We start from the raw sequence: 14631 nt of genomic DNA on the forward strand, positions 1-14631 counted from the left end.
AAAGGATGATGTACACATATCCTTAAATATAGTATATAAAAGCAACTACTCAATGGAGATTTACATGATAAGATTACTCATGTAAAGAAAATTATTTTTCTTTGAATTAATACTGCGATTTAAAACTGGAAGGCATTTTCTTTAAAAATGTATTCCCTATACCACTGAAACAAAAAAAATCAAATGTAAAGCCCTGTGAAAAGTCATACCTTTTTCAATTAATAGGGACTTACAAAAATTTTATTGAACAATAAGAATATTAAAACCCAACATATTTTTTAAAAATTTATGTGGGGTTCTTAATGAGTAGCAGGTAGCTTTATGTCTACCACAAACCTTTGGTAAATGTGATTTAAATGCAAATGTCATGTAGTAAGAGATCTTATATTTCTTTCAGAGACTAAGATTCATGCAGTGTTTGCACTAGTGTCCTTTACATGCTAGCACCTTCTTTCACTGCTTCACTCATGTATGGAACTTCTATACATATATAGACATAGTACTCATACATGGTATATATACACACACACACACACGCACATAGCACCATGGTATTCATCCATGGTACTTATATACATATAAATTAATTTTTATTGAAATAGTGTTAAAACTACAGTATGGTTTCGTGTTATGATAAAATCTACACTATTCCCTGAACCTTGGCATAATCTGTACACAGCTCTGATTCATTTGACATTTGAGGACATCATACTCTTGACATTTTGAGCTTCTGGGGAAGTACACTAAGAATTTTGGCATGCTACTGTTCCAAAACAAGTGATTATTTTAGTTCCAGCAGATAGTCTGAATTTATAATGAAGAGGGTAAAAATCACCAACGCCACCCCCACCATCAAAATGATCTATACTTAAAAAATCCTACAGTCTTCTAAGTGATCAGCATACCCACTGACTTAGACCTTTGAGGATCCTCCCAGTTTCCAAGTTCTGCTTAGTCCTAGCCCAAATAACTACACTGTCGTCAAAGAGACCAGGTCTGGAATCGGTGTGCCCTGACGACAGGTTACGACAATGCCAGCTCCAAACAGGTCTCAATTTTTCCTGAAAGACACACTTTACATTATGACATTTTGGTACAACTAGAAAAGTGCCAAAATTAAATATATAATCAATTGCTTCTTAATCTGTGTCCCCGACACTTTATTCTTAGCAGTCATTATAATGTTTTATTTATAAAAATTTGTGTGTATGACTTCCTGTATAGACTCTAAGCCCATGCTGGGTGGGGATAATGATTCATTAATTAATATTCTCATTACCTGCATATAGAGCAGTGATTGACACAGAGAATAATACAAATAAATGTTTGTCTTGTTTAAATAAATGAAATAAAAAGTATTTCTATAATCAATCCACAGTCCGTAATTGAGATGATTTTGCGCTTTTTAGAGCAGAGATGTCCGAAAAAGATGTCTACAGATTTCTCAGTGTACATATGCCAGAATCAAATACATTATTATGGATAGTTTATGAATCAGTACAATAGAAAATTATGGTCATGGACTATAACATTTAACTTTAGATATTTGCACTGCTAGGTCATGAAACACTAATACAATTTAATCTTGCATTTGCAATAAATCCCTAGATTCATGAAAGAATGACGAAACAATACGGAATTCAATTTTTCTGGCCATGTAGCTTTTAGAGCTTATATGAGTGTGAATGACTCATATATCTCAAAACTATGAACTTATCAAATTCACCCTTGAAAACTGTTACAGGAATTGAGTGAGAAATAGAATTGTGCATTAAGATGCTATATGTAATTGAAAAATAGAAACAAGGAAAATAAAATTTGCAGCATATTGACACAAACCCACATTAAAACTATAAGACTGTCATTAAAAACACGTTTAAAAATCTGTAAACTATCAAAAAAATGTCCGCCTATAGCACAAACTATATCTATTGGCTTGGGGATAAAACACATCTAAAATTCAATTTCCCAAATTCAAATTAGGAATGTTATTCTGGTTTTAAGATTTATACCATAGGCTGGAAAAATTATTTGAAAAATTATGCATTTAATTAGCTCAAAAATAATCGTTCTGAAACTGACAAAAAAAGAACGAAAAACAGTGAGTTTCAGCTAAATTTAAATGTTTATGTAGAACTTACCATAGCTACCAGCAAGTGCTTATTGTATAGTTGCTTGAATTAATGAAAAAATCTTTATTGGAAATAAGATCAATAGCTTAGAAAATACTGAGACAAAGCTTTAATAAGAAACAAAAAACCAGAAAGGTCTATTTCTTACTTAATTTTTCTTCCTCCTTTTGGAAATCTCGAAACTGTCTGAAGATTTGTCATATTTTAACATTTGACACACTTTGTTTCAGATGCATGAACTACATTATTTTACATCCTAGTGGGCAGAAGAGCAAGGGGTATCAGGTATTAGCTAGCACAAAAGGAAATACCCAAATGTGGAGGTGTGTACGAGTGAAGACAGACTCTGCATAGGCATCAGGGTGAGATTAGACAGTGAGAATTTGCTCCAAGGAGCACCCATACCTGGTTTTTTTCTTGCAGGTCCATTTGTGATATCTTGAAATCAGGACTTTGAGAGTTTGCACTTAATCTAATTTTCTTATCCAAGAGCTCTTCCATTTCTTTCACCTGGATCTTCAGCCTTCTATTTTCTCTCTCCAGTCCCTGCTTTTCTGTTTCGAGTATTTCCCTCTTGTCCCACTCCAAGGTGTTTTCAGCTTGCAATCTCTCTAGCTACACACAGAAAACACAAAAAAGCAGCATGCAGCATTTGCAATTGCCAAAAGGTAACGCCACCGACAGACAGACTCCCATTAAGAAAGGTTCGTGGATATGTCCATGGATATAATTTTAAAAAGAAAATTCTATTTGTTTGAAAACATGAGAAAAATACAAAAGTCTGAAGATCAGGCCAAACCGTAGATAAATAGACTTTTCCTCTTGGTTCATGTAACTATGTCTACAGCCATATGGACCATATTTTTCAAAAACATGTGTCAAATGAACAACTGCTGCTCCTGGGAACACATTAATCTCCACTCTCAACTGATGAACATTCTCAGTGGAGAAGACACAAAACCATTTTGTGGGCAATTTTGATTGGATATATTTCACTTATTCATTCACTCATTTATCTAGGGAATAGACAGATGCTATATGGATCTATCTATCTATCTATCTATCCATCCATCCATCCATCCATCCATCCATCTATGCAACATTCGCAGTTGCCAAAAGGTAACGCAAAAGGTAATTTCATTTTGGCCAGGCGCAGTGGCTCACGCCTGTGATCCCAGCACTTTGAGAGGCCGAGGCGGGCGGAGGTCCTCACGAGGTCAGGACATCGAGACCATCCTGGCTAACACGGTGAAACCTCGTCTCTACTAAAAATACAAAAAATTAGCCGGGCGTGTTGGTGGGCGCCTGTAGTCCCAGCTACTCGGGAGGCTGAGGCAGGAGAATGGCGGGAACCCGGGAGCTGGAGCTTGCAGTGAGCCGAGATCGCACCCAGCCTGGGCAACAGAGCGAGACTCCGTCTCAAAAAAAAAAAAAAAAAAAAAATGAAGAAAGAAAAGTAATTTAATTTTATATTGAAATACATACATATACTTTATAATTTTGTATTTTAAAATTTTACATTAAAATATTTTCAATGTAAAATTATATAAAATTGAAACAATACTACAAATAAAATCTTATTGGGACACAGCCGTGCTTCACACTTTGCCTATAACTGCCTTCACACACAAAGGCTAAGTTAAACTGTTGAGAGAGAGACCATATAGGTAGTAAAGCCTTAAATAGTTACATTGTGGTCCTTTACACTAAAGTTTTGTCTACCTCTGCCCTCTTCCCATGGTTCTCAGCCAAGGCTGCATGGTATAGCAACATGAGGAGATTTTTATAACCATCAATGACCAGAAGCCTACTTTAGAAATTCTGATTTAAGATAATTTTAATATCTCCTTTGGTTTTTATTATTTAGTGTTTTTTATGTTTTAAAGAGGCAATATCAAATGTATTTATTTTCTGCAGTTCTATTACATCTAAGTGCTCATTATGATGAGGTGCAATTATATTCATCTGCTATAATTTTTTTTTTGTGGACATTGTAAGTAGAAGTGAATAGTAGTTTTTTTTGCTGTAAATTATAGTCCTAAGCTATGCATTCTAATCTGACTTCACGATTTATCCTCTGGATAAGCTTAGTCAGGTAACTTCATCTACCCCAATGTGGACAATTTATCTAATCTGATGAGGTTTGTGAATAGTGAAATTAATCAAGGTAATTAGAAAGCACTTTGTCTAGCAATGTAATACTTAAAGGAGAAACACTGTGGTAATATAAATTTTTAAAAAAATGTATATTTCTCTCATATATTTGGGCATATGGATATCAATGTAATTTATTCCATAAATCTATATAATGGAGTAACTCTTTACAGTAGAAAATCTATTAGAATCTCATCCTGGTTCCACCACTTACTCACTGTCTAATTCTGGACAAGACATTTATTCTCTTATTAAGTTTTCTTACTAGTAAAATTAGTATGGTACCATACATATAATACCATAAATACAATACCACAAATACCATATTTGTGGTATTGTATGGACAGAAGAGGGTCAACTACTCAAAATTCCTTGCAAACTATTTAGGGTGATTAAAGTATGAGGCATTTTAAAAATATCTCAAAAGGATAAACATTCTAAATTACTTGTTTTTACATTGTTAATTATAATGGCTTGATTGCAGCATACTTTATAATTATCATACTGCTATAAAATTTGTTGCTATGACATGTTAAATTCTAAAAACCCATCAACTTAGTCAACATTTAGAAAAATGTTACATTTCAAAAATATCCTTTATAATATCATAATAAATTATGATATAAAAGCCTAAAAACTGCTTTTTCATATATATATAATTGTACCATTATTGTAGAAAATGTTCTGTTCCCAAATCTAAGAGATGCTCTGGCTTCTAAAATGTAGGAAACCAAAATTACATTCTTGGCACATTTACCTATTATGTATAATAAACTAAGGGTCAAATTTTTGATGATGTAGTTTGACATTTGGGATGCTTGTTTGGGAATATGAGGTGAAAATATTATATCACAATTTAATTTAGTACATTACATTACTTTCATTGTTAAGATTAACACTTAAAGTTTCTATCGTTGCCTCACTTGTCAGAATAAAAATAATAAAGTTGCCACAAAAAGGCAGCAACTTAGTAATGAAAAATTAATATAAGGAGAGCAAATGTTTTTGGGCAAGGACAAATATGCTGTGTCAAGTCTTTGTAAACTTGTAGGATTCTTTTAAATGTTAAAATTAAATAAATTGATTTAATATTAAGTAACAGATAACAAGTAGAACCAAGGTTTTAAATAAGTAATACATGGTCTGAATGAACAAATTTTAACTCTTAAGATTTTTTTTTAAATAATTATTTTAGCAGTAGCAACAACAAAGCTTAAATAATACCTTCTGATGTTTTACTATTTACAGATTTATCAAAACATACAAATTATTTGATAAATATATGTGTATAACATATATTAAAAACTAAAAATCTTATAAAAATTATTAGCAGTTTTAGTTTTTATTTTGTAAAACTGTTTCTTATCACATTATTCTTTTCCAAGAATCATATGAAAATCCACTAATTTAAAAAGCATTTAATTGCATGTACCTTAAAATGATAAATAAAAAATCAAGTAATATTTTAAGCTCTCAGAGTTTACCATAAAAAATTACAATAATTTTATCAAATGGAAATAGAATTCCATTGCTTTGCTTCTGATGATGAAGAGAAACTCCTAAAATATTTTAATTCTAACTCAACTGTGAATTTTAACCATTAGTGTGTTCTAGCGTTAAATGAATTTCAGATAATGCAGAAATTACTGAAACATGTTTTCTGAAAATTTTAACGTAAAAGTACATTGTTTGTAGAGTAAGTACTAAAATATTTGTTCACCTAATGACATCAATTTCTTATTAAACACTGAGAAAAAGTACATAAATATCCAACACTATATTTACTGAATGAATATTTATTGAGCATATTTATGTATCAAGAAACAAAGAGGAACTGAATATATGACATTAAAAATACAAATAGAATATGAGTAAAACTGGGCATCTTTTTACAAAGGAAAAAAATTGAGTATCATAGAACGGCCTGCAATAAATCAGGTAAAAGGAGAAGGTTGTTTAAGGAAATGATATTTAAGCTGCAACTTGAAGTTTAACAAGGCAGAAAAGCACAGCCAAGCCCAGAGTGTACCAAGCACAGGAAGCAGGAAGTATGTTTGAACACTGCAAGACCAAGAGGAGTCTGTCCAGTTATGGAAAGCTAGGATTTGGGGAGGACATGGTATAAAAGGAAATTGGGCAAACACAGACTGGTTCTGAAAAATAAGTATGAATATCAGAATCACTTGAGTTGCTTGTAAAAACTGTAGTATTGTGATTATTCCTAAGGATAAAATGTTGGATCATTTTCTAAACATAGCTATTTACTCATTCTTCAACTGTCATTGCCTGATATTGTTGAAAATAGACCTAAAATTGTAATCATTAACAACAACTGGAATGCAAGCTTTATGAAACCAGGACTGTGTCATTTTGCTCATAAGCCCAGCACCAGACACACACTGTATGTGTGCTCCATAAAAAACTGTTAAGTGAGAGAGAAAGCAGATAATGATGGTCTCCAGGAAAAATCCTTTCTGTATTTCAATGACAACAATTAGACACAAAGCAAAATTAAGACAGCACTCTAGAAAAATCCAGTTACTTGACTTACCATGACCTAACATGAAAAGGATTTCTCAGTACATTGACTCTGAGCTCTTACTGCTATTGTCAGAGCTGCTTTACATTTTGTAGTAGAGAACACAGTGAGGCAGAGATGATTTTTAATAAAATAACCAACAGATGAGTCCCAATTCTCATTTTAGACTGATTGCCTCAATTTGTGTTCTTTAAAACAGAAGAAAACTTTTTCCTACAATCTAATGTTGTGAAGGAGAAAAGAAATCATTTAGGAAAAATATTTATTAACTTCCAAATTCAAGTCAAAAATGTCTAAAGTCATAAGTTGATTCTCTAAAGAAGAAAACATCAACAGCCACTTCAAATACAAAATAGTGTATTAACGTTTTCCTTAAGTTTTATCAAGATGACAATCACTTTTTAAATGGCCTTAATCAACTGAGAAAACTCCCAAAAGCATGCACTATATGCCACTTGGCAGGCCAGCGAAGAGTCACCTAACACCAATGTGGATGTTCCAGTAATCGATTTGCAAATATTCTGAATTTTGATTTCAGACAAGTTAGCCATAAAACCTCATTATGATTTTGGAGGAAAGAAGGAAATGACAGAAAGCATTTCTGTTTCCTAGCAGTAAGAAATTATCACCCTTTATTGAGGCCCTAAGGTATCCTGGGTAAACAGTCATATAGATTATTTCCTATTCTTACAATGATTCCACAAATCATTTGGCTGTGCTACGCATGAGGGCGCTGGGGTTTCAAGAGTAGAAGACATTTTCCAGTTGGACAAGGAGTCCAAGCCATGGTTCACCTAAAGATCCTCTCTGGTTCTATTTCTGAGCTCAGACACCAGTAAACAGGACCACATATCCACTTGCAATAGCAACTACCAGATTCTGAATCCTATATTGCATTATAGCAAACGTTTCTCATTTATAATTTTGGTTTGGTTTTATATCTTTTAGGTTTTTTTCCCCTTTTTGTTCTGTGTCTGTCTAAGGCAAATTAATTCACAAGAGAGGCAATTTCTGTAGAATCACATTTAAAAGTCTGGCAACTCCATTTTAAATGAGTCCATATTATCGATATCACCCCTTGTATTCTTTACCAGTCTTCCTTTATGTCTTAGAATCACAAATAAGAATTGGAGGAACCCCTTCTTAAATGAAAGTCTACTTCCAATCTGTCCCTAGTTAAATATAGCCTAGGGATAGCTCAGTCTCTTTTTGACCAAGAGTCAACAGTACAATAAATGATTTTAGTGATGTGTAATGTCATACATATTTTAGTTGCTTTCTTTTTATTTAAAATACTTGGAGAATTTCTAAAAGTAAAAATTGCCTCACTAGTTTGAAACAAAATGTGTGCCAAAGTTAAATATAAAAGAAGAGAGTGGCCAAAACGCTATTTCAGATTAAACATGAATCAAAAGCAATGTAAGCATTTTTTAACGCATCTATTTCTAAATAAGTCAGTACATATTAGAATGACAAGTGAAAATACATTTGTAAATACTTTGATTATGTTCTGGTGGAGAAAACTTACAAACCTCACAAGTAAAATCTCTTAAGGGGATGCTTTGGACCCTGGATTTCACAACAACCATGCACTGCCTCAAAAGTTCTTAATGATCTTATAGAATTAATACTTTCCCCATCTCAATTAGAAGTAATAATCATCTATACATAACTTAGGAACTATGAAAACTAAACATAAAAATAAACATGTTACTGTTATCCCTGCAAAATGAGAAATGTTTCATGAAAGCATTCAAGCCCAACCAGAGAAAAGCCTTGATTTAAAACCAAAACAGGAAAAAGATACCCTTCTTTCACTCCCATGCCAAACACTGATATGCTACCAAGGATTTCTTATAAAATCAAGGAAGTGTGAAACTTTACAGGATGAGTGCTTACCAAATCTGAGAAGTGAAACACAATAGAGCTGGTAAAATGTAGATCTTGTTCCAGGGATAATAGGAACAAGGGGTTTATATAAAGCATCTACAATGGGACTTAATTTTACCAGGCACAGACTACACTCTCAAGCATGCTCTATTATTAGGAAGAAATATGCAAACACACAATACTTAACAAGATCTGCATTAGAAAAATGAATGTATTATAAGGGAATTGTAATTAAACATGAGAGGTAAGCGCTCTATTTGCAAAATCTCTCCTAGAAGTAATTTTAAAAGTAGACAAATTATCTTGGCACCGAAGTTGCCAAACAGGTATTCTCAAGGATTTCAATTGATCTCAGTATCCGAGAAACATGAAACCTGCTGACACTGCCTAAAACAAGCTTTTCTGCTCAACCGAGAATATGCTTTGTGTTAATCCATATATTTGTTTTCTCTAAAGAATTAACAAGCATTATTTGTAGACACTCTGATGGTTCAGAAAAAAATAGCAAGTTAGCTTCAATTATTAGCATTGAGTTGTAAAGAAGAAAAAAGTTTATATATAATTTAAAGGAGGAAAATAGTGGGATAAAAGATGGTAAAATGAATCAGAACTGGAGAATGATGCACAAAGAAAGAATAAAATTGTGACAAAGTATTAATGAGCACCCCTTTTAAATCATCGTCTTTTATTCCACATCTGTGCTAAGAATGATTTAGCATAACCATTTTGTGTTTTATATATGTTGCTGTTCTAATGTCTGGGTTTTTAGGGGGAAGTTGAATTTGCCAAAACAAATACATTGATGAACTCTTTGAAAAAAAAAAAAAAATGAAGACTAACAATTAGCTTTTTTGTAATTAAACCAGAATTACATATGCATCGACATTAAAATTTGATCACCTAAACAAAAGGATTACTCTTATACCTGGGTAAGCTAATTCTTTTTTTATTCATCTTTAAAGTCAGCAGTTTCTATTGGCTTCTCTATTCATCACTGAGTTATAATGACAACTGTGGTGATAGATCAACCGCCCATAAGTGTGTTTCTTTGATACTGGGCTGGTATTATTTATTCAGTTTATCTATCATTGGACAAATACTAGTGTTTATTATACATAGATACAGATATCCAGATATATATATTTTTGCCGGTGTATACACACAAAATTGATCTTATATCCAGCAATATCTCTAAATTCTCAGAAAATATATCTTGTAGATTATTTTGTGTTTTGTAAATAGATAATTGTATCATTTTTGATCATTGTAATTTTGTATCTTTCCAACTCTTATAATTGTATTTATTTGTCTTCTTTTGTGGAAGTGGCTGGGACCTGAAGTAAAATATTAAACTGATAGCATGCTTCTAATCATTATTAAGTAAAACATTTGCTCTAAAATGTTGCTACTTGATACCAGATTTTAACAGTCCACTTTGATTGCTACTGTGTTAAAGTGTTTTTCCCTATAAGCATAAATTTAGTTTTGGCAAATGCTTTTTAAATAACATTTGAGATAACCATGCCATTGATTTTTGCTTTTAGTCTGTTTAATGTGATGATTTGCATAACAGATGTTCTAATGCTATAATATGTCTTCCACTACTGTGACAAAGCAATTTTTAATTACTAAATTTAAATTAATATTACTTGCACTTGATGAATGTATTTGCTACTAAATTTATCTGTGAAATTAACTGTAATTTTCCTTTCTTCTATTATCTTTCTTTGGATGCAGTAGTAGAGTTAAATTAACACATTGGAAAAAGTTGGAAAGTATTTCTGCTTTTCTCTTCTCTGGAAGATGTCCTTAAAAATTGGAATCATATATCCTAAATAGTACAGCTTGTGCATAAACTTTTCTGATACTGGAGTTTCACTGCAAGAAGAGTTTTCATTGATTATATTTTAATTTAATTACTTGCTGTTATAAATCCATTCAGCCTTTCTATTTCTAAAGTGTCATATTGGGTAAGCTATATTTTTCTGGTCAGTAATTTGTTTCATGTAAGGTTTCATTTTTATTAGCAGTGTTTCTTCATGGTGTTTCCTTATATTTGTAAATCTCTGCCTTATCAAAAGCTATGTCTACTTTTTATTACTAGTAATTTCTAATTATAGCTTCTTGATTAATTAGTTATTTTTTCCAAAGAATTAACTTCTGCCTTTGCTATCTCTATTAAAGTTTTAAAAAATTATTTGATCAATTCCTAGTATTGTCATTCTTCTCTTCTTACTACACTTTTCTTCTGCCACTTCTTTAACTTTTAAAGTAGAATATTAGCTTATTTGCTTTTTTGTCTTTGTTATTTTTGTTATCCTGGATACTCCAAGAAGCAATTCTACAATTCATTGTAGAAATGTAATAAATTTATTAGGGAGAATGCCTATGAGAAAAAAATGGAGAGGAAGACAAGAGAGGTGGGGAATAGTCAAATTGTGATGCAAGACTGGCTTTGAGTGAGGGAGAAGCAGTAAAGAAGGGAGGATGCTTTGAAGCCTCTGAGACCTCAGTGCAGTCTAAGCAAAGTTATGCAAGACCCTTAGGGGTTTTTGAGTCAACATCAGTAGCCAGAGGAACATCACACCTCCCAGGCACAGAGAGGTCAGTGTTAGGCTGGGAGCAGCCTGTGGAAAGCAAGATCTCATTTTTTGGTTTCAGAACGTAGCAGCTGGGTTCTGACTTAACTATACTCCCTGTAATTGAGATACGAGAGGCATTGTCTAATGCCAGACACAGCTATTTCCTTATATACGTATTGATGTTATACCTATTTTTAAGCTTTGCGGTATCCCTCAAGATTTCAATGTTTTTATCTTTCAGCCTTAAATTACATTAAATTTATTTATTTGCTAGACTTATTTAGATGTCTGTTTTGTAATATCCAAGTAAATTAGTTTCTTAAAGTAATTTTTTGTAATCAATACAAAAATAGATGACTATGGCTATAAAATAGTATCCTTTGAAAATTGCATAGTTTAAAACATGAACACATACTAAATCTCAATCTCTCAACCCAATCTCCAAAGATCAAAACTGAGAAAAAAATAAAATCACTGGTAGCTGCAAACCTGTCAACATAATAAAGAGGCTTAGACTTATAGAATCTTGACAGATAGGTAAGAGGTGCAATAAATGTCTGAGGGCAGCAGAGCTTTCTCTGGAGACCACAGGGGAGCAGAGTCAGATAGGGATGGTGCAGAAGAGAAAACATACACTGTGCTGGATGTCCTGTAAAGGTAGCCACATCACCTTAAGCAGGGAAATAACTGAGAACAGGTCTCAGACTTGGGGAGCCAGAACACAAGCTACTATCAGAAATGTAATAAAGGAGATTAGAAAGCCCAAGGGTAATTGTTTTCAGGTTTTTCAAGCTCATGAGTAGCATCTAGATTGCAAGGGGTATCTTGGAAAGCAGGGGTGTCATTTAGAAACTTCCTGGAAAGGGACAGTAGGAAAGCAAGAAGTTGATATTAAGGAAATTATCAAAGAATCATAAGACAAATTTATTTTCATCCCCCCGACCCAAAAGCCTGAATTTTTAAAAAGTGTCCCTTCACTATATCGACAAAAGAGGGCACACTACAACTAAGATATTAAATACACAACTCAAAATTTTTATTATTCCACTTTCCCCCATAGAACCTAGCTGTTATCACTTATTCTTGCTATCCCAGGAAAATCCTACCCAACTGTTATGGACCGAATTGTGTTCCCCCCAATATTTGTGTTTAGAAGTCTTATCCCCAGTGTGATTGTATTTGGAATTAGGTCCTATAAAATACATAACAAAGGTTAAGAGGATTCATTAGGGTGGGGCCTTAATCCAATGGAACTGATGTCCTTATAAGAAAGGAAGATGCACCAGAGATCCCTCTCTCCAAGTGAGCACAGAGGAAAGACCAGGTAAGGACACAGTGTTCAGACCATACTGGACAATATTCACTATAACACCCTAAGAAAATTAATTCATGATTCTATAATGTTAAAGAGAGAAAAAGAGACAAAGAAAAAAAGAAAGTAAGAAAAACTACTGGGAAGGGCAGGGAAATGGTAGCTCAAAACTGTAAACAGATAGAATAACTTTTGCAACTACCAACTATAATAAATGTACATAAAGATCATCAGTGGGTTTCAGAATCACTAGATAAAGGGTTTCTGGAGAAAACGATACATTCAGGAATCAAAGCGTTCTACCACACGACTTCCAATTTCAAAGTGAGTATGATATTGGAGAAAGCTGGCAGTCCACACCTTAACCAAGGGATTCTAGTTAGCATGGGTAATAGCTGAACAACATGGCATTGTTTCTTTTAATATGAAGCATTAGGAAATCCATGGAGATGTTATCTATTATCCTTACTAAAAATACGTTAACCTGAGTCTAGTCTGTCCATCAGTGGTTCTCAACCATGATGATTTTGTCCTGAGGAGACATTTAACAAAGTCTGAAGATGATTTTAGTTGTCACATCTGAAGAAGTACTACTGGCATCTGGTGGGTAGAAACCAGGAGTACTGCTAAACATCCTACAATGTACAGGGCGGCACCCCACAATATGTCAATACTGCCAAGGGGGAGAAATCCTGCTCTAGACTTAATTCTTGTTTGCAGGAAATACAGAACATAGAAGAATAAAGGATACCATTAACAATCAATTAGACCAATACAGAATATAGCATATTGTACCCACTGAACCTATCTGATTGTTTAAAACACCACTTTCACGGGAAATAATAAGAGAATCTATTCTAAACTAAAAGCAATTAGGAAGATATAACAGCAGACGCATTAACAAAACTAGACTGGAGTCTGCTTTACATTAATGCCTATAAAAGACATTCTAGGAAAAAGAGAATTTATGAATTAGCTATTGATAATATTAATAATTTATTAATTTATTCAGTTTGATCATTATGATCATGTAGGTAAATGCCATTATTCTAGGGAGATGCACGTTAACACGTTTGAGACAGGCATCATGATGACTGCCCCATGTGTTGAAATAGTATACCTACAACAGACAATAACCTTAAAAGATAAAAGATAGTGCTGATTTTAACCTTTATTAATGTTAGAAATATACTTTTTTAAAGAACATAGATAAAGAAAAACATATTGCAATAGTAGCCTATGTAGGAAATGGTATGGAAAAATATGCAGAAAATATAACATAAATGATTGAGCACAAAGAGAAAGGCTTTGTAGAAACCAGTGGTGATCGTGTGCCATAAACTAAAGCAGATTGCCTAAGAAAGTTGTCTGTGTCTGAGTGCTAAATAGGTAAAAAGTAAACCTATTTATTAAACATAAATATGAATGTATGCCTTGGTTGTCAAGATATCACCATCACTCCCAGGGTCCTGCTTGCAGAATTTTATTTATACTCTGGCACAAATAGACAAGTTCTAGATAAAACATGTTTTCCCACTGTACACTACAAATACATACTGATTTTGATGTTTCAAGCTTTTATTTACTTGGTAAGGTTAAAACTTCAGGATGCGGGGAAAAAAAAGATTGTGTTAGTAGTGACATCAGCATTAAAGGTACACTTGAGTGAAGATTTACATCCGTAACCTAAGTTTTCTCTTCTAGGAGTGGAAAAACATTTTGCAAGTGCGAGTTAGTTGAAAGGATCGATGACTCAAATATGTCAGTGAGCCAAAGTCCAACACGGACATTTGTCCAAATTCAAAAACAAATGTCAATGCCTATGGATCGATTACATAAGACTCTTCAGCTCACCTGACCTTTTTACAGAACGGTTCTTAACATTTATGGTAGAGGATAGGATTTCCCAAACGATTAGATAAAGGTCAGAGTATACACTTGAGTGTCGTTTGAAATTTAGTTTTCAATAATTATGTATTATCAGAATTCAAAATCATTTGTAGTGAAAATGTTAAGTGGCTC

General features: G+C 33.1%; 1 protein-coding gene across 6 annotated transcripts in view; it reads right to left on the bottom strand.

Annotated features, from left to right (window-relative positions):
* The window catches only part of CCDC102B (coiled-coil domain containing 102B), a 300046-nt gene that overhangs the window by 194346 nt on the left and 91069 nt on the right, over window positions 1-14631 (bottom strand). For 5 of the 6 annotated variants that reach the window (XM_008013824.3, XM_008013822.3, XM_008013819.3 and 2 more), the window contains exon 6: window positions 2538-2747. The exons of the other annotated variant lie outside the window; for it this stretch is intronic. In XM_008013824.3, coding sequence (XP_008012015.3) covers window positions 2538-2747 — 210 coding nt within the window. The remainder of the gene's footprint in view (window positions 1-2537; window positions 2748-14631) is intronic. 6 annotated transcript variants of the gene reach the window in all.

The sequence above is a fragment of the Chlorocebus sabaeus genome, chromosome 18 (genome assembly GCF_047675955.1).
Source record: "Chlorocebus sabaeus isolate Y175 chromosome 18, mChlSab1.0.hap1, whole genome shotgun sequence".
NCBI classification, from domain to species: domain Eukaryota; kingdom Metazoa; phylum Chordata; class Mammalia; order Primates; family Cercopithecidae; genus Chlorocebus; species Chlorocebus sabaeus.